Source organism: Gracilinanus agilis, chromosome 1 (assembly GCF_016433145.1).
Source record: "Gracilinanus agilis isolate LMUSP501 chromosome 1, AgileGrace, whole genome shotgun sequence".
Classification (NCBI taxonomy): domain Eukaryota; kingdom Metazoa; phylum Chordata; class Mammalia; order Didelphimorphia; family Didelphidae; genus Gracilinanus; species Gracilinanus agilis.
The window spans coordinates 750,889,321-750,908,252 of record NC_058130.1 but is presented as its reverse complement, the minus strand read 5'-3'; the positions used below and the strand labels follow the sequence as shown (position 1 = coordinate 750,908,252).

The 18,932-nt window shown below is 48.4% G+C and overlaps 1 protein-coding gene across 1 annotated transcript in view; it reads right to left on the bottom strand.

The window, feature by feature from the left end:
- The window catches only part of NCOR2 (nuclear receptor corepressor 2), a 210,691-nt gene that overhangs the window by 100,463 nt on the left and 91,296 nt on the right, over window positions 1-18,932 (bottom strand). Inside the window, exon 21 of the mRNA XM_044685401.1 lies at window positions 220-368. Within this exon, the coding sequence (XP_044541336.1) occupies window positions 220-368 (149 nt within the window). The remainder of the gene's footprint in view (window positions 1-219; window positions 369-18,932) is intronic.

The window sequence follows — 18,932 nt, the reverse complement described above, 5'->3', positions numbered from 1 at the left end:
GGGGGGGGGGGGGGGGAGAGTCAGGCAGGCAGACGGACAGAAGCAGAGAAGGAGCTGTGGGATGGAAAGCCCCAAGCACTCTCCTCCTGTCCAGGGCTGCCGGATGGTGGATGAGCAGAACAGAGCGGCTCTGCCCTCTCAGCCAGAGCTGTAGGTGGGGTCCCACCCCAACAGGCCCCCTGAGCCCCCAAGCCCTGCACCCTGAGGAGGCCTGCTCACTTGGTCAGCTCTTCTTTGTCATTTTCAGCCTCAGGTTTGTCCTCTTCCTTCTCTGTCTCCTTCTCTTTCTCCTTCTCCTCCTTCTCCTCCTGGTTGCCTCGGGGCATCTGCTGCTGCTGCTGCTGTTGCTGCTGCTGCTGTTGCTGCTGCTGCTGCTGCTGCTATGGGAGAGGAGAAGGAAGGGGTTGAGGCAGGTGAAGCCCCAGGCCTGGGCCAGACTCAGCAGGAAGGGTAGGGGGTGCTGAAGAGGAGGACAGAAAACAGCCGGCCCGGGGAAGCCAGCTGTGCTCAGGGAGGGCCAGACGACAGGACAGCTGCAGCCCCAGAGGTCTGGCTCCTGCTGTCGGGTGCCCCAGACTAAGAGGCCACTAGAGCCAAGCAAGGTGGGCAGAGATCTGGCCTCGAAGTCCCACATGGAAACATGCTGGTCAGGGGCAGCCCTCTGAGGCCCAAACCACCAAGCACGTGCTGACTGGCATTAGGTAAAGGGGCTTTCTTTCCTGGGATGGCCTTAGGATCTGGGAGGCCTGGGTTCAGGATCTGCCTTCCCAAGAATGCATAAACAGAAGGATTAGGAGGTCCCAACACAAGTCAGCGAGCAGGAAAAGGTAGAAATAAATGTCTAGTGACTCGATCAGGATTCATCCCAATGGACCAAGCTAGTGCCCTCAGTGAGGCTGGGTTTGGAGTAAGGAAGTCCTGCGTTCGAATCTGGCCTCAGACACTTTCTAGTAGTGTCACAATGGGCCAGTCATGTCATCTCCGTCTACCTCAGTTTACTCAACTGTAAAGTAGGGGTCAAAATAGCTGAACTTCCAAGGTTGTTGTAGAATCCAATGCCACACTTGCCAAAGCTCTGAGCACTTAACAAAGCTTGTTCCGATCCCTTCCCTCATCTCCAGAAGTCCAAGGGCATTTTGAAGCTGGCCAACTACCCCCTTATTCCAGCCATCCCTCCCACCCTAAAAGCAGAGAAACGTTAAACACTATGCATAGTGAGGGGTTTTCTCACCAAAGGGTCTGGCACACAGTAGGTATTTAATAAATGTTTGCATAGGGAAGATAAGTGGCTCATTGATGGAGAGCCAGGCCTGGAGACAAGAAGTCCTGGGTTTAAATCTGGCCTCAGATACTTCCTAGCTGTGTGACTGTGGGCAAGTCACTTCACCCCAATTTCCTAGGCCTTACCGCTCTTCTGCCTTGGAACTGATATCTCCTATTGAGTCTAAGATGGAAAGTGAGGGTTAAGAAATAGAAATTTAAAATAAAATCACTGCTTGCTGACTTTTGACCGGCGCAGGCAGACTTTTCGGCTAGGTTAGATACAAGGTGGCCACAGGAAAGCACCCAAGAACAAAACAGAATCCCAGAATCCTAAGTGTCGAGCGAGACCTCGGGGGCCATTTGGGGTCCACCATGCCCCCCACCCAAGCAGGGATCATTTTTGCCCTCCTCGATGCCATCTCCACAGAGGGTCGCCTAGAGTTCCTCAACTCTTCTGCAGCTAACAATCCCACCCTAAAAGGCCTAAGCCAGGTATAAAGAGGGGCCCCCAAGCGACAGCTGGAGGCGCTCGGCGTCACGGGGGCAGCAAGACTCCCCACAAGCCCAGCAGCGGAGATGCTAAGCTGTGAGCTAAGAAGGCAGCAGCCTCCCCACATGCTGCCGGAAGACACAGAGACTCGAGTTCAAGAGCCGGGGAGCCCTCTTTGGTAATGGAAGCCAAAGCTGAAAGACGCAGACGGAGAGTCAAGTGAGTTCCCAAGGGCAGCCCGCGTGGCCCAGAGCCGTGCCAGGCACCGGGGGCACAAGAGGAGGCCGAGCTGGCTTCCGTGCCTGGGGGGAGACGCCGCAGTCCCAGATAAACCAACAGGGCTCTCCGCTCAGACCCCTCCTAGACAGGACCTGCGGACTGACATTCCCCCTCGGCACCCCTCCAGGGCCTCCGGCTACCAAGGACAGCCCACGTCCTGCAGCAGGCGGCTCGCGGGTTCCTTTGTGGCCGTGTGCACGAAGCCCTCCCCCAAGTAAGGCCCCACTTCGTCGGGCGGATCCTTGGAAGGCCCGCCATCGAGGCGAGCGACATGAGAGTCCGGGGAAGTCCTCACTCCGCCTTTCCCGACCCTGCGAGCTGCTGTCTTTGCTCCTCCTGCCGCCGGCCCCACGATGTTAGTGTGATGGCAAGACCATCGCCCAGAGGCCCTGGCGTCCAAGGACGTGGGTTCGAATCCCATCCTGATGCTGCTTCTCCGGGTGCCCTAACTTCCTAACGTCCTCTGTGAGGTGAGGCGACGGAAGCGCCAGGCCCCCGGCCTCCCTTCTGGCCCCAGACCCAGGCACCTTGTCCCCTGATTCTCCACAGGGGGGCAGAGGGGCTCCCTGACCACAAGAGCGGCCTCATCCCTGGGCTCTGGGAAGCCCCGGCAGGGCCTAAGGCGTGCGGAATTCAGCGCTCCTTTTGCTGCAGCTGAGCCGGCACGAAGCCGCCCCGAGCCTCACGAGGGGGCCCCTGCATGACAGACTTGGGCCGGGCCTCGAGCTCTGCCAGCACCGCCTGCCTTGGAGCGCCGCCGGCCATCGAGGGGAACGCAGGGGTGGGGAGCCCCCCGAGGGATCCAGGCCCCTTGGGCACCCTCCCCAGAAAGAGACGGAGCCCAAAAACACAAGCAGCCCTAAAGGTAAGGATATTCCCGTTTGCTCCATAGGGGGGCTTCATTCACATCTCCTAACGACAGTGGCTCTGTAGTCCGAGAACCTGGGTTCAAATCCTGCCTCTGATACTTATCACCTGCAAGATCCTGGGCAAGTGACTAAATCTTGGACCTCCTTCCTCATCTGTAAATGGGTCTCTTTCAGCTCTAAATCTATGGTCCCGTGATCCTTCACTCTCGGGTCTTTCCGAACAGCACCCTCTGGGGGCTACCAGCAGCCAACGTCCTTCGTACCCCAATTCATCCAGATGGAGCCCCAGAAGAAAGAAAGTGGGGCCAGCACAGAACTCATCCCATGCCCACTGCCTGATTTCCTTCTTCTAGGGCACCCATGGTAATTGCTTGGCCATGGGAAGGCTCTCCCCACACTAGACAGCCAAAGCAGCCCATCTTTCCATGCAGCGATGCCAAGAGAAATAAAGACAAACTGGAGGAGGCCTTTTAACGGGCACCAAGGGCGATTGGGGGAGGGGGTGGGGAAGCATGAAAAACAAACTCTGTGGATGAGTAAATGCTGGCCAGTGAGTTACTCCCTTTTTGGTCCCTGCTCTCAAATCCGCCAGTAGCCAAGGGATCCAATTTTAAAGCAAACAAACCGAAAAACCTGCTCTGTGTACCTGCTGCTCCCCTCCCTGGCCCACATCTTTATTTCCTTCCTCTTCCTTTGATTTAATTTATTATTTAGGACTTGGCCGAGCACATGGGCAATCTGCATGCAATTCCTATGAAAGAGGGCGAGTGGGAGGAAGGGCCTGCTCCAGCACCATTGATCCCATGATTAATAACAGGAGCTCCGCCGGCAGCCTGGCCCGGGCCTCTGCTTTCTTCTGCCAAAGCTGGCCATTCCAGGAAGCTCTCAGAGAGGAGAGCCTAAAATGGAGGGGGGGCTTTGCCCCTTCCTCTGGCTTGAGACCCGAGGATGTCCCTGCCTCCGTGTGGAAGGAGCTCTGGGCCCAAGACCTGCTTCCAATCCCACCCTAACACGCGTTAACTGGGGGCCTGGGGCAAGGCCCGCCACAGCCTTCTTGGGCTTGTTTCCTTAGATCTAAAAGGACGAGGTCGGACCGCATGGCCCCCGAGGGCCCTTCCTGAGGCCCATTCACGATGGTATCAGCCCCTTCTCCTCCCTGGTCCTCAGTTTCCTCATCTGTAAAATAAAGGGGTTGTCCTGGGTGCCTTCTAAGTCCCTTTCAGCCCTAGATCTATGAGCTGATGGTGCCTGGGAGAAAATGTCCAAATCAAATGAAAACCACCACCATAATGATAATAGCAACACAGTACTTGTTCAGGACTGTTTCTATCTGAACTTCAGTGAGAAAAATTAGGAAGAGACGAGCTACAAAAATAATATCATAAACCACAAAGACGGCCGTAGTAGTAGCAGCTTCAGATTGGCAAAGTGCTTTATGCCCCTGAAGCCCCCTGCTGCTGCCGACCCCCCGGACGGTGAGCCGGGCACTCGCCCCAGCCAGGATTGCCGGTCCTTCTTTACAGAGGTGGGGGTTTGGCCCCCAAAGGCAGGACTGGGATTGAAGGGCAGGAATCGAAAATGGGTGGAACATAAACACGTATCCCACAGAATCTGTTTTGTTCCCCAAAATTGTCTGGGTGACGCGGCACAGGCTGACCTTTACAGGACATCTTGAGACTAGTAAATTGTGGTTCATACATTGGCTCATCTACACCACACTACAACCTGGGAGGGGATGGGAACATTTATTAAGCACCTACTATGTGCCAGGGACTGTGTAGAACACTTTCCAAACATCTCATCTGATCACTGTAACCACCTTGGGTTGTGGGCACTGCAGTGATTCCCATTTTACAGAACAGGAAACTGAGGCAAAAAGAGGCCAAGTGACTCGCCCAGGGTCCCACAGTCAGTAAATATCTGAGGCTGTGGAAGTCACCCCGTCTCTGGGCCCAGCCCTCCACCCATGGAGACGGAGCGGGGGCTCTTGTCTCCTCCGGTCGCAGGCCCGCTTCGCCGGCCAGGTTCTGTATCTGGCCGGGCCCAATCCAAATCCCAGGGGCCGGCCACCCAGTGGAAGCCTGCCACATCTCTGCCTCGGTTCTCTATGGCCCATTTGGAGCAATGATGGAGGTCGTGGGAGGCCGAGACAGACGGAGGTTGGTGGATTCCGAGCCAGAAGCCACGGGTTCCGATTCCGGCTCTGACCTTTCACTAGCTGTGACTCACTGGGCACATCCCTTCGCTTCCTCATCTGTAAAAGGGGGTCTGGGCCTGTGGCCTCTTCCAGAACAGCCGCCAGCCCAGGAGCCTGGGACAAGGCAAGCAGACCAAAGTCACCTAGGACGGAGGCGCCTCCGTGCCTTGGGCCAATCCCCCCAACAAGAGACTTGGCCCAGGGAGGAGAAGGCTCCGGCATGAGTCACTCCCCGGGAGACGAGGCGAGCACGTGTCTGAGGGGCCTGGGGCCTTCCCTGCCAGAGCTCCCTCCATCCACACAGCAAGCCCCCTGTAGGCTGAGCGGGGCCCAAGCGCAGGCCGGGCTTGGCTCTGTGTGCCCGGCACATACAGTGCTGCTGACTGGGAAGGATGGAAAGCCAATGGTGACCCTCCTCCCTCTTCAGGGACGTTTGAAGGGGCAGACCTGAGTTCAAATCTAGCCTGTCACCACCCCTATGACCATCTCTGGACTTAAAACAGAGGGGCCCCGCGAGATGGCTGTGAAGGGCCCCCTGACCCTGTACTTCTAAATGTGTAAGTCTGTGACTTTCCGAGAATTTGCTCCTGAAGAAGTCTGGGAGTGCGGTGGGGAAGTCCTGGGTTCCAATCTCCGTGACGTCGGGCACTTTAGAACAGCCCCAGGGGCAGCTGTGGGCACCCGGAGGGCCGGCCGCCTGTCACAATGGGCTCCACAGAGCCACGGCCGTCTGGGTGCCAGGGAGAGCGCTGCCCGGGCGGGCCCCGAGGGCCGGACACGACACGCTGTGCTCATCCGTGGCTGGGACCCAGAGAGGCTTCTCCCCTCACGTGGAAGCCTGGCGGCCACCTCCCTCCCACACAGAGCCTGCTCTCCCGCCCACTGATCCATCAGGCAGTGGGAGGCCCGGCCCGGCCCGGCCCGGCCTCCACAAGCCCTGCGTTCCCGAGGGCAGCCCTGGCTCGGCGACACTGATCCCCATTTTGCAGAGGAAGAAAGTCAGGCTCAGCACCCCGAGGGAGGAGTCGGTCAGGACCGAAACACTCCAAGGCCCAAACGCTAGCCACGGCAGCACCCAGCGGCCACGCCAGAAGCCGGCCTCCTCCCCCTCTGCCCCTGCCCTGTGCGTCCTCCCTCCTCGCAGCTTTGGCCGCCTGGGCCCAGGCGTCTGGCCTCTTCGGGCTCCTGTCTTCTCTCGTCCAGGCTCCGGACCCCGCTTCCCTGAGCAGAGGCCCTGCCTCACTCGGCAGCCTCCTTCCTCTGCCTCGTTAGGCCCCAGCCTTCCTCGGAGGCTCGCTCTGATTCTTGCCTCCCCACGGGGTCCCCAAAGGCGCTGAGGATCCCCAAAGAGGCAGAAGCCAGTCTCCCGGGAAGACAACGTGCCAATGCCAAAGGACACACAGCCAGGATGGACTAGAGAAGCCAACAGAGGGATGGCACGAACATTAAGGGAGAATCACAGAGGGTAGCCGGGTGGCTCGGTGGATGGAGAGCCAGGCCTAGAGACGGGAGGTCCTGGGTTCCAATCTGAATTCAGACACTTCCTCGCTGTGTGACCCTGGGCAGTCACTTGACCCCCCTGGCCTAGCCCTCACCATTCTTCTGCCTCGGAACCAGTGCAAAGGACTGATTCTAAGACAGAAGAGGGCAAGTGTTTAAAAAAGGAGAGGGGCATCAGGAGAGGCATCCTGGAGGGGGAGTGTGCCAGGCATGGCGGGCAGCCCGGAGGCCGGCGTCCCTGTGCCCAAGGTCTGTCTCAGGGTGGAAGGTGCCAAAGGGCAGGAGGGCCCGTGAGGAAGGCACATTCTGCATTCGATCCCGGAGGTACAAGGGATCTGCGTGCTCCAGGTGTGGGCCTGGGAGGGGTGCGGGAACGTCCAGCCTGGCAGCTGGGCTTGGGGGCTGGAGGCTAGAGAATCCGAGAATCATCAGCAGAGAGCAGCTGAGTAAATCCACCGGAGCAGAGGAGACGACGAGCCTTGGGGGCGCCCCCGAGAGAGGACCCAGCAAAGTGGCACCACAGAGGACTGACAGGCCATGTAGCAAGGGGGAGCTGGCGGAGAGGAGCAGAGACATCAGGCCTGCATTTCTTTCTTTCTTTCTTTTTTTAAAAATTTTTAAAAAAAATTTTTTCCATCTCAGAATCACTACTACGTATTGGTTCCGGGGCAGAAAAGGGGTAAGGTTTAGGCAATGGGGGTTAAGTGACTGGTCCAGGGACACCCAGCAAGGAAGTATCTGAGGCCAGATTTGAATCCGGGACCTCCTGTGTTTAGGCCTGGCTACATCCACTGAACCACCCAGCTGCCTCCTCCAGCTGGCATTTCTAACCTGGCTGATACAGGAAGACCTAGTCTTTATGAAAAATAAAAGTCAAACCCATTTGACTATCACAGAAATTACTTTCCAGCTATCCAATGCAATGTGAAGTTTTCTTACTGCTCTCGCCATAATGACAAGTAGAGGGACTTGACAGCACTTGGAGTTTCCGGGGGGAGGGGGGATACTTTATATTGAGGCTGAATTGTCTCAGCAGAAGCTACAGATGAAAGAGGAGATTCTGCGGAGGCGGCCGGCCGGCCCTCGGTTTTCATCAACGCCTTTCACAGGGAAGCCTCCTGTCGCTGCTATTTGCTGAGCAGCCCCAGCTAGGGTTCCTGGGAGGCTTCTGGAGCGCCGAGGGGCGCCTGCAGAGAGAAGAGAAGAGCGCCGACTTCCTGGGAAAGCGAGGCTTGATCCCTGGTGCGGCTTTTGCCAAGCAAATCCTCTATCCCCGAATCTTTCTAAACTCAAAGGCAACCGCAAGAGCCCCGGCAGAGAGAGACTTCTGTCTTCTTTGTGTTTCTAGGGCCGTGCCATCGCAGATGGAGGGCTTCTGTATCCCTGACGGATGCATTCCTTAGGTTCAATCATTTCAGTCAGGCCCAACTCTTAATGACTCCATTGGGGAGGATTTTCTTGGCAAAAATACTGGAGTGGTTGGCCATTTCCTTCTCCAATTCATTTTACAGATGAGGAAACAGAGGCAAACAAGGTTAAGTGACTTGCCCAGGGTCACACAGCTAGGAAGTGTGTCTGAGGCCAGATTTGAACCTGGGACCTCCCATCTCTAGACTGGCTCTCTGTCTACTCATCTACCTCTCCAGTTCATTTTACAGATGAGGAAACTGAGGCAAACAAGGTTAAATGATTTGCCCAGAATCACAGAGCTAGGAAGTCTCTAAGGCAGCATTTGAACTCAGAAAAATTTTGGGCCCAATACTCTCTCCACTGTGCCACCTCGCTGCCCAGATGCATGCATTTAGGGCCATTCAAAGAGCTTACTTTTATACTTTTAGATTATTGATGTCTCTGCCTTTTGGACATAATGTTGGTCATACCAATGATTTATTGAATAGAGTCCTCGGTCAAGAAATGTAACCTGGATGACATTATTTTGGGAAATTTTAATGCATTTTCCAATGAATCTGCTGTTTCTAGGAATTTATTGCAGGAAAAAAGAAGGGATGGCATATACTCACTCTCTGTGGTCAGTGATGACTTCATGGAAAGGCAATTTGTGTAGCGGAAGCAGCTTTTCAGAACCATGAGGGACCTGGAGGCACAGATCCGGTCTCTGGCTCTCGCTGCGTGACCGTGCACAGGTCGCCTAACGGCTGTTGCAATGACCAAGTGACATCGTGTAGACGAAGCAGCCTGTAAACTGTGCTGTCTTCCAGCAGCGCAAGGCAGTTACCGTTATCGCCATCCTCATCACTCATCACTATTGGGATTCCCCAGCGACTGAGGGGAAGGGGCCAACTCCCCCTCCCCTGTCCTCCACACGCTGGGCCCAGGGGCCTCACACCAGAAATCGCTGGCGTTTGGCGTCCTCCTCTGCCCCCTCCCCTCGTGGGGCCAAGGAGGAGGGCTGGCCCTTAGCGCCCCAGGACAACTGAACAAGTGTTAGGGGGGCCTGCCACCCCCCTGGGCCAGCCTGCTGCCCAGGCCTTCCAGGCTGGTCACTGGGCAAGAAGGGAATGGCCCGGCCCTCAAGAGGTGGAGGCGAGGGAATGTGTGGAGAGGGGATGGCGCGCTACTAGCAGGAGGGAGAAGAGTTAGGCTAGAACGTGCGGAGCCTTCCCCTCCCAGGTCCCCTCAGAGCTGCCTTGTACAGCCTCGGAGTTCTTCGCCTTTCTTGTATCAATGCCCTTTGGCAGCTGAACACAGGGCAGCAGGGTGGCACAGTGGACATAGGAGGGCCAAGCCTAGCCTCAGGCACTTACTGGCTGGGTGACCCTGGGCAAGTCACTTAACCCCACTGACCTCAGTTTCTTCATCTATCAAATGAGCCGGAGAAGGAAATGGGGAGAGCGGAACACAACGGCAATGACTCAACAACCAAGTCTTAGGACGCCTTTGGCCCCCTTCTCAGACTCGTGTCCTACATGCATAGAGTAAAATCTTTAGGATAACAAACAAATAGAAATAACAAAATGTTTTTTTTTTTTAAACAAGTTCCCTGAAGCCACAGTAAGAACCACTAGCACACGCATATATGGAACAGGTTGTGCCTCTTATTAGAATATGAACAGAATCCTCGAGGGCACGAGAACTTCCACACGCAAGTCTAGAACTGGATGAACTTCATTAGAGCCTGCTGGAGGACAGAGGGAGGGTTATAAAGAAAAGCCAAATTTTAAAGTACAATTCATTGTGTGTTTGTGGACATGGCAGTGCGGGGACTTGGAATTCATTTCCAGGATGTTTTGCTTTATGAAGATGAACTGAATGACCCAAGGCCAGCAAGGAAGCGCAGGTTCCCTTATGTGTGTAGATCTTGTTGCTAATGTGAGGGGGAAATAGGAACCTGAGGTAGGGAGACTAAGGAGGAATATTTAGGGGCAAGAGGAGAAATGGTGAAGAAAACACCACTTAAACTATCTATTAACACCCGGCTAACTTTGTTTGAGGGACAAATGAATTAATGAAAAAAAAATCGTAAAGGAAGGAGGCCTACCAGTACCCAATTTTAAACTGTATTATAAAGCAGTAATTATCTAAACTATTTGGTACTGGCTAAGAAACAGAAAGGTAGATCAGTGGAACAGAACAGACATGCAGCAAATAGCAGCAAAAAAATTATATTAATCTTGTATTTGACAGAAATACCAATCCGGGCAACTGGGATAAGAAATCACTATGGGGTAAACATTGCTAGGACAACTAGAAAGTAGTTTGGCAGAAATTAGGCATAGACCAGTATCGAACACCATTCACTAAAATAAGGTCAAAATGGATACATGATCTCGAGAGAAAAGGACATATCATAAGCAAATTAGAACAGGGAGCATACTACCTCTCCCATTTAGGGGAAGGGGAAGAATGTATGGGGGAAAAAAGATGGAGAGCACTGTGAGATGCAAAATGGATAATTCTGAGTTCATTAACCTGAAAAGTTTCCATAAAAAATAAAACAAATGTTGTCAAGATTAGAAAGAGAGCAGAAAATTAGGGGAAAATTTTCATAGTCTCTTGGATAGAGGTCTCATATTGAAAATACATAGAGGACTCTGTCAAATTTGTGGTAATAAGAGCCATCCCCCAATTTATAAATGGGCAAAAAATATGAACAGACAGCTTTCAGATGAAGAAATCAAAGTCAGACAGACGTACATGAAAAAATGCTCTAGATTGCTACCGATTAGGAAAATGGAAACCAAAGCAACTCTGAGGTATTAGCTCATACTTATCAAATTGATCAAAACGACAAAAGAGCAAAATGATGAATGTTGGAGGGGAGGTGGAAAAGTGGGGACACTGATACACTGTTGGTGGAGCTATGAACTGGCCTAACCATTTTGGAGAGAACTTTGGAATTACTCCCAGAGTGCCATATATCCTAAGACCCAGCAATACCATTGTTGGGTCTGTTTTCCAAGAAGATAAGGGAAAAAGGAAAAGAACCTATGTGTTCCAAGATATGATTGCAGCTCTCTTTGTGATGGTAAAGAACTGGAAATCAAGGAGATGTCCATCAATCCAAATGGCTGGACAAATTGTGACATACGATTGTGATGGAATGCTGCATAAGAAATGATGAGCAGAAATTTTTTTTTTAAACTTGGAAAGAAACTACCTGAGATAATGAAGAGTGAAGCAAGTAGAACAAGAGAACATTATACACAGCTACAGATCTAATACTTGAAGAATAACTTGTGAATGAATTGAGATATGTAAACATTTAAGACATAATCTATATATTTTGCTGGAGAGGGGTTGAATAAAAAAATAACATTTTTTCAAAGTTTGTTTGAGGAAATTGTCTTTTATTTAAGTGCTTTCCCCAAAAGACACTTGGAGGTCATTCCAGCAGAAACTGGCTCTGGAACTGATGGAGAGTGAAAGGAGCAGAACCAGGAGAACCGTGTACACAGAGACGGACACACTGTGGTACAATTGAACATAATGGACTTCTCTACTAGCAGCAATGCAAGGATCCAGAGCAAGGCTGAGGGACTTGTGAGAAAGAAAACTAGCCACACTCAGAGGAAGAACTGTGGGAGGAGAAACACAGAAGAAAAACAACTGCTTGAACACACGGACTGATGGGGATATTACTGGGGATGTAGATACTAAACGATAACTCTAGTCCAACTATCAATAATATGGAATTAGGTCTTGATCAAGGATACAGTTAAAACCCATGGAATTGTGCGTCGGCTAAGGGGGGTTAGGGAAGCTTTGGGGAGAGGGAAAGAACATAAAACATGTAACTTTGGGAAAATATTCAAAATTTAAAAATTTTTTAAAAACCCAAAAGAGCCAGTTTCTGACCAACAGAAAGAAGGTCACTTATAAAAGACCAGCTTGCTGCTACTGGAAAGAACCGTATATAAAAGAATGGCAGGAGCAGGGGCTCCAGCCTCAGAAAGCAGTAAGTTAAGGGCAGTGGGACCCCCAATGCTGGAGCCCTGTGCAATGACATCTTTTATCATTATCACAACACAGAACAAAGTGAACTAAAGGGGTCATCTTCTCTTCAAGGTCAATAAGGAAATGGAGGCTTCCATCCCTCATTGCTGTCAGAGCCCCCCACCTAGGCACCTTGCCAGGATCTGTCTGAAAGCCAACAGCCATCCCTTGCAGGGTGCCTTAGGACAAGAGAGGGCACCTCAACACTTGAAAACCCCAAGTCCCTGAAGTAAGAGAACAAAGGAAGAGGGGAGGAAAAAAAGGAGTGGGGACAAGGTCTTCCTCAGGCACATGACCTGGCACCACTAAGCCAAGGACTGACCACTGCGGTCCAACATCCCACAGGGAGCTGGAAAGGTCCCCTGAGCTGGTCACCTGGCCCACATTAACAGCTGCTCCCTACAGTAAATATTTTCCAATTAAAATGCCCCAAATTCTGGGGCTCATCAGCTCCTCAGGGAGATGACTCCAGCATCTGCCTGACCTCCTGGCACAGGCCTCCTCCCTAGCATTCTCCATCTCAGCCAGGCTCTCTTTGATGTGGGGGGGGGGCAGCCAAGGTCCCCTCTTGTCATATCACATTATCTGTCCCTGAATGGCTCAGTGTCTATCCTGGGAGCAGGGGGCTCCCGGTTTTCTTCCTGTAGGTAGGAATGGGCCATCGGAGGCGACCTCTCTCCCGACGTCCACCCCAAGCTGTGTGGGGCATCTGATGATGACCTGGGGGAGGCAGGGCAGGGTGAGAACTCCCCCAGGGAAGGAATGGACACCAGGCCCAGAGGCCAGGGGAGGGTCAGGCCCACCCTTTCTCTCCTTACCCAGCTCAAGCTTAGGAGGGCAATTATAAACATCTGCTCACCTCTGCCTTAATTCTAAACAGAATCATAATGAACTCCACGAGGCCCCAGCCCTTGTGCATCCTGCAGACAGCCGGCCAACTGCCCCGGGGGGGCTTTGCAACCCAGGAGAGTCCAAACAAACCACAGACGCAGATCCCGAACCCCCCCTCCCCATCCTGGCCAGAAGGGTCCGAGATGCTCCCTCGGCACAGGCAACCATGCATTCACCTCCCTATTTCGCGTGCTGGGTGGCGAGGACGAGCACACGAGCACACACACATTCTCTCTCTCTCACGTGTGCCCGTGAAAGATTAAACACAGCCTTGAAGCAATCTGGCAGGGCTCGCCTGCCAACTTTCTCAGACTATACTGTAGTGAGCTGTCAAATGATTTCATCCACCCGAGGGGGTGGGGAGGGGGCCTCAACAGCACACGGTAACCAGCAGAGCAGCCCCTCGGACGGCTGCCTGGCTTTCCCTTCCCTTGCACAGGCAACAGCATGGAGGGCACCGGGGCCTGGGTCATCCTACTCCCTGCCCCCAAGGATGCCCTGACCTGCACAGCGTGCCCCACTCAGTAGTCATGGTGACCCCAGAAACAATGTCATGCATTCAAGGGAAGGGGAGAAGGACCAGCGAGGGAGAGCCAGATAAACAGAGGAGAGACAGATGGAGGCTGAGACTAACAAAAAAGGAGGAGAGAGAGAGAAGAAAGGGATGGAAAAGAAAGTGAAGAAGGGAGAGAGAGAAGCAGAAAGAAGAGAGATGGAGACAGAGAGAGAGAGACGGAGACAGAGACAGAGAGAAGGAAGCAGAAAGAAGAGAGATGGAGAGAGAGAGAGAGACGGAGACAGAGACAGAGAGAAGGAAGCGAGAGACAGAGAGAAAGAGAGAGAGAGAGAGAGAGGAGAGAGAGAGAGAAGAGAGCTCAAAAAGTTAACCTGCAGTTTCTTCATCCATAAAGTGGAAACAATAATGCCTTTTAGAGAATAAGATGCTTTTTTTGTGTGTCCTGGCCAAAATATTGTGGTAGAAAGCACACTTTATTTAGAGCCAGAGAACCTGAGCTCAAATGGCTCTGCCACTTACTACCCTGAGACCTTGGGCAAATTATTTAACCAATATGGGCATCATGTTCCTGATCTGTAAAATAAAGGGGCTGAACTAGCTGACCCCTAAGGTCTAGGAGCTTCTAGTTCCAATCTACGATCCCCTGACAACCTATTGTCCCTAGTTCACAGGTTAATTGTGAATATCAAATGAAAATGTACACAAATCAATTTATGAGTCTTAAAGATCTATATGTGTCAATTATTATACAATATGGTTGTTAGATTTCTCACCTTCTCAGTCACCTTTGTCTGGATTCATGCCAATTTTTCAATGTTCTTCAAATAAAATAGTCAAGACTGAATAGAACTCTTATCCTTAGAAAATCAGGCCATCATGGTACTATTATGTAGTCTTAATCTCAACACAGCTTTTGATGTAGCAAAATTCCAATGTTCATTCACATTGACCTTGTGGTCAGCTAAAACATAGTGTTTTTCATATGAACATGTTGCCAAGTCACGTCTCTTACATTCCGCATGTGTGCCATCAAAATCCTAAATGTAGGATTTTACATTTAACCTTGTTAAATTTCATTTTGTTTGGTTTGAGGCTCAATGTTCCAGTCAGTCAGGATCATTTAGGATCTTGATTCTGTCCTCCAGAATATGAGTTATTTGCCCCAGCTTTGTATCATCAGTAAATCTCATAACCATTCTGAGTGTCCCATGAGAATAAGACTATGGGGAGTAAAAAGTTACTTGTCAAGCTACAGTCCTACAATTACTGTACAGTACTGCTGAAATTATCACTAATAGCAGTTCCTCTTGAATTTATGTTTAAACTAAAATAAAAAGAGCTCTCTGCCACCATATTCGGTAGTGGGGTGGGAAGACTCAGGAAGAAGTTATAGTAAGAAAGTAACATGCTACAAGACATTCTTTAAGATGGAACTTCATGTCAGTATGTTTTGTGATGACAGATAAGGCCAGAGAGAACAATGAATTCAGTCATTTTAATCATTACATAAAGGGGCATCTGCTAATCATCTTGTAAGATTCTTTTCTAAATTTCCCAACAACTAGAAAGCAATTCAGTTTATTCATTTTCTTTGGGATAGGAATTACAGGTTATTCATTTTCTCTAGACAGCCATAACAACCTAAAGTCTCTTATACTATATTTGTGGGCAAGATATGTATTAGATGTACGTTTGTATGTTTGGTGGATTTGAAACTAACTGGATGACAAAGCATAGTCATTTAGAGATTGATGTCAGCTTGGAGGGAGATTTCTAGTTAGGGCCTTTGGGGATCTGTCCTTGGTGCTGAAGTTTTATGATCCTAACTAAATATGTAAGAGCAATGGCTCTACACATGGTCATTCTCCCCAGGACACAGACAATGGTATCTTGATGGCTTTATAGTGGCACACCAAGTTGACCACATGAGAATAATCCTCTTTCAAACCTAAAATCAATCTCATGCTAGTGAAGAATGTAGGACAAATACAAAAAGGTATTTTTCCCCATTTTGGTAGTTTCAGAGAACATATTTCATACCACCTGAGAGAGGAGACGAGAATGAGACAAATTAAATTGTGTCTCATCTATGTTGGTATGTAGACCACCTCAAAAGAAAAGGGTCTCAATTTTAGAGATTGAAAATTCCTGTTAAAAATAATTAGAAATGGCTATATTTATGGCATTGGAAACTATCCTTTAAGAGTGGGCCATGGGCAAAAAATTTTGAAAGACTTGAGAACTCTGATCAACACAATGACCAACTATAATTCCAGAGGACTCAAAATGAAATATATTTCCCATCTTCTTATAGAGAGATGATGAATTCACAATAAATTATTTTGTTGTAATTGTTGGGGTTTTGTTGGTGCTTGGATAAGATTAGTATGGTATTTTTTCTTAACTATACTGTATATACATATTTAAATGGAATTTGTTTTTGTTGCTTTCTCAGTTGGTGGGGGTATGGGAAAGAGAAAATGTATATCTAAAAATAAAATAAAATTTAATTGAAAAAGGTATTATGTCATAGCAGACTACCTTTATTTTTTATAGGGTTTCTAGAATAGTAGATCAAGGAAATTTCATAGAGATAGTAAACTCTATGGTGTCTCATTTCTCACCTGGCTGTACTACTTTGGGACTTTTCTTACTGACTTCTCCACTGTATCTCAGGCAGATGATTACTGGGATAACCTCATCATCCTATCAGATCTCATCAGTCTTATTATTGTATTTCATCACAATCATCTGCTTGGCTGACTAGAGGATGGGGCCATGAACTCCAAACCATCATTTAATGAGAGAACTCAACATGGACATATTTTCATTTCACACCTGGCTGCACTATTTGGGGACTTCTGTGACTTTTCCACTATCTTAAAGATTTCCTTCTCTCCTCTGTACTGTCTTCTCTTCTCAAACCTCCCTTTTTAGCTTCCTTTTATGTTTTGTGTTCCTCAATAGGATTGTAAGTTCCTTGAGGTCATGATTTCTTTTTCTTTTTTTTGTATTTGTATCCTAAGCATTTGGAATAGTACCTGGGCAGAGCAGGTGCTTAATAAATGTTTGTAGGCTTTTGATTAACTGTCAGATGCTATTGTGATATCCTTTTCAAGTAGATTTTTGAGTAAACAGATTCAAAATTGATTTATTGAATAGAGACAAGTAATTATTGGCTGATGTAAACCTGGAAGGATATCTCTGTGAAGTACCCTAGACATATACCTTTTGCTTTATGCTGTCTAGCATTTCTACCAGTGACTTGGAGGAATTAGAAATGGTGTACAACTCATATTTGCATATTGTGCAAACATATGAAGGATAATTAAAAGTTAGGATTTTAAGGTTGTGGTACTCTAGAATAATGACCCAAATTCAATGAAATGAATTTTAATAGAGATAAATATAAAGTGCTATATCTGGATTTTAATATTAACTTCATTAATTCAGAATTAGTGAGCACTAATAATTCTAATGAAAAATATCTAGGGATTTTAGTTGAATGTAAGCTTAAAATGAGTCAACAGTCTTTGCCTTAATAGAAAACAATATCTATTATTATTAGCAACATATACTTAGGATGAAGGGTACTTAGAATGAAGTCATGCTTTAGCCTGTCATAGTTAGACATAATCTATAGCAGATACATTTCCAAGTGAGGCCTGAACCAGATAAAAATGTAATTGGAAAATATTTAGCAAAATAAATAAAATGCAATTAAAAATAAATAACATTACATTTTAAAACCAAGCCAATATATAGCCCACAGAAATCCTTATGAACAGATTAGTTAATTCCTACTCATTTCTCTTTTAGTTTGATATCAGTAATCAAGAATATTGAGTTCAGTTTTGACTAATGTTTTAGTGAGGATAGTGATAGATTTCAATCCAGGCAAAGTAGGTGCCCTGAGACTTAGGGAAACAAACCCCTATAGTTCTTCTTGAAATTAATTCTGTTAAATATTATGGACTAAGAAAAGAGTAAAAAGAAATTAAGCTTCTAGACATATGGCATGGAGTTTCTAAAGGATATGTAAGAAACTCAGGTTGTTTAAGGGAAGCTGGGAATGAAGATACCCTATAACAAAGAGGAAATTCCAGAATTGAGTGTCATGTCATAAAAGCAGTCTTGGTATTACACCTTCCATGATGGCATTGCTCTAATCCCTTCATAACAAAATTTTATGGCCTTCTTCAAGGGACAATTGGAAATACAGTCCAGGGCAGAAGAAACAGTAGTTGTAGAGGGAAAAAAATCAGGGGAAATGGTTTGTAGTATGCCACCTGTGAATGGTATGAGAAGGAAGAATACCACTGGGTTGAACTGAAGTAATCAGGGAGCTCTGTCCCCTGGAAGGAACAGAATGAGTCAAGTTCAAAGAATTATGGTTAAGCATCTCAGATAAGAGCAAGATATTGATCTGTTTGAATTCATTGGGCTGACTGTGAGTTTTATATTTTATGGGTCATTCAGACCTGCCCCTTTTATGAGAGATATGAGGAGTAGAGAAGCATTTTTACAATCACGTCCAGTGCTACGTCTGAATTAAATGATACAATGTTAAATAGATGGTAGAGAAAATCACACTGCAAAAACTCCTATGTTTCTGCCCTTGTCTATACCAGTGTACTTTATATTGACCTCCAGGAAAATTCTAGAAAGGAATCATGAATGGTTTTTTTTGTACCTAGAATAGGGAATTGAGTGAGCACCAAGAAATACCAAAAATAAATCATGCCATGGGGCAGCTGGGTGGCTCAGTGGATTGAGAGTCAGAACCAGAGATGGGAAGTCCTGAATTCAAATCTGACCTCAGACACTTCCTAGCTGTGTGACCTTGGGCAAGTCACTTAACCCCAGTTACCTAACCCTTACCATTCATCTGCCTTAGAACCAGTACCCAGTATTGATTCTAAGATGGAAGGTAACGATTTTTAAATAAAAAATAAAAACAAGTCATGCTGAATTAACTTCATATTTTAAAATCACAATCTGAGAGTGTAACTAGACCTGTCATTGGTATGACTAAGGTCAATGAAAGTTTCTATATATAATGTGATTACCCATGATGTATCCTAGGGAGTCATTTTTTTCTGACAGTCTCTTGATACTCTACAGTCTTCAGATTTCATCTGGAGTATTATTGTTCAGTTCTGGATACAGCCTTATTGATAAGACCATTGATAAGATAGAGTCCAGAGGCAAGCAACCAGGATGGCAAAAAGCTATTAGCCTGTCTCATATGAGAATGTTTGAAAAGAACTGTGTGTGCTTATGTTGGAGAAGAGAATACTTGGGAGGACAGGTTTTGAAGGACTTCCATATGGAAGAAGGATGAAACTTTCTTTGTCTGCCCCAGAAAAACAATAATGATTGGTGGAAGTTGCAAAAAGGCAAAATTTATTTGATGTGAGAAAAAATTTCCTTTCAATTAGAGCTGACCCAGTGTGGAATGGGCTACATTGA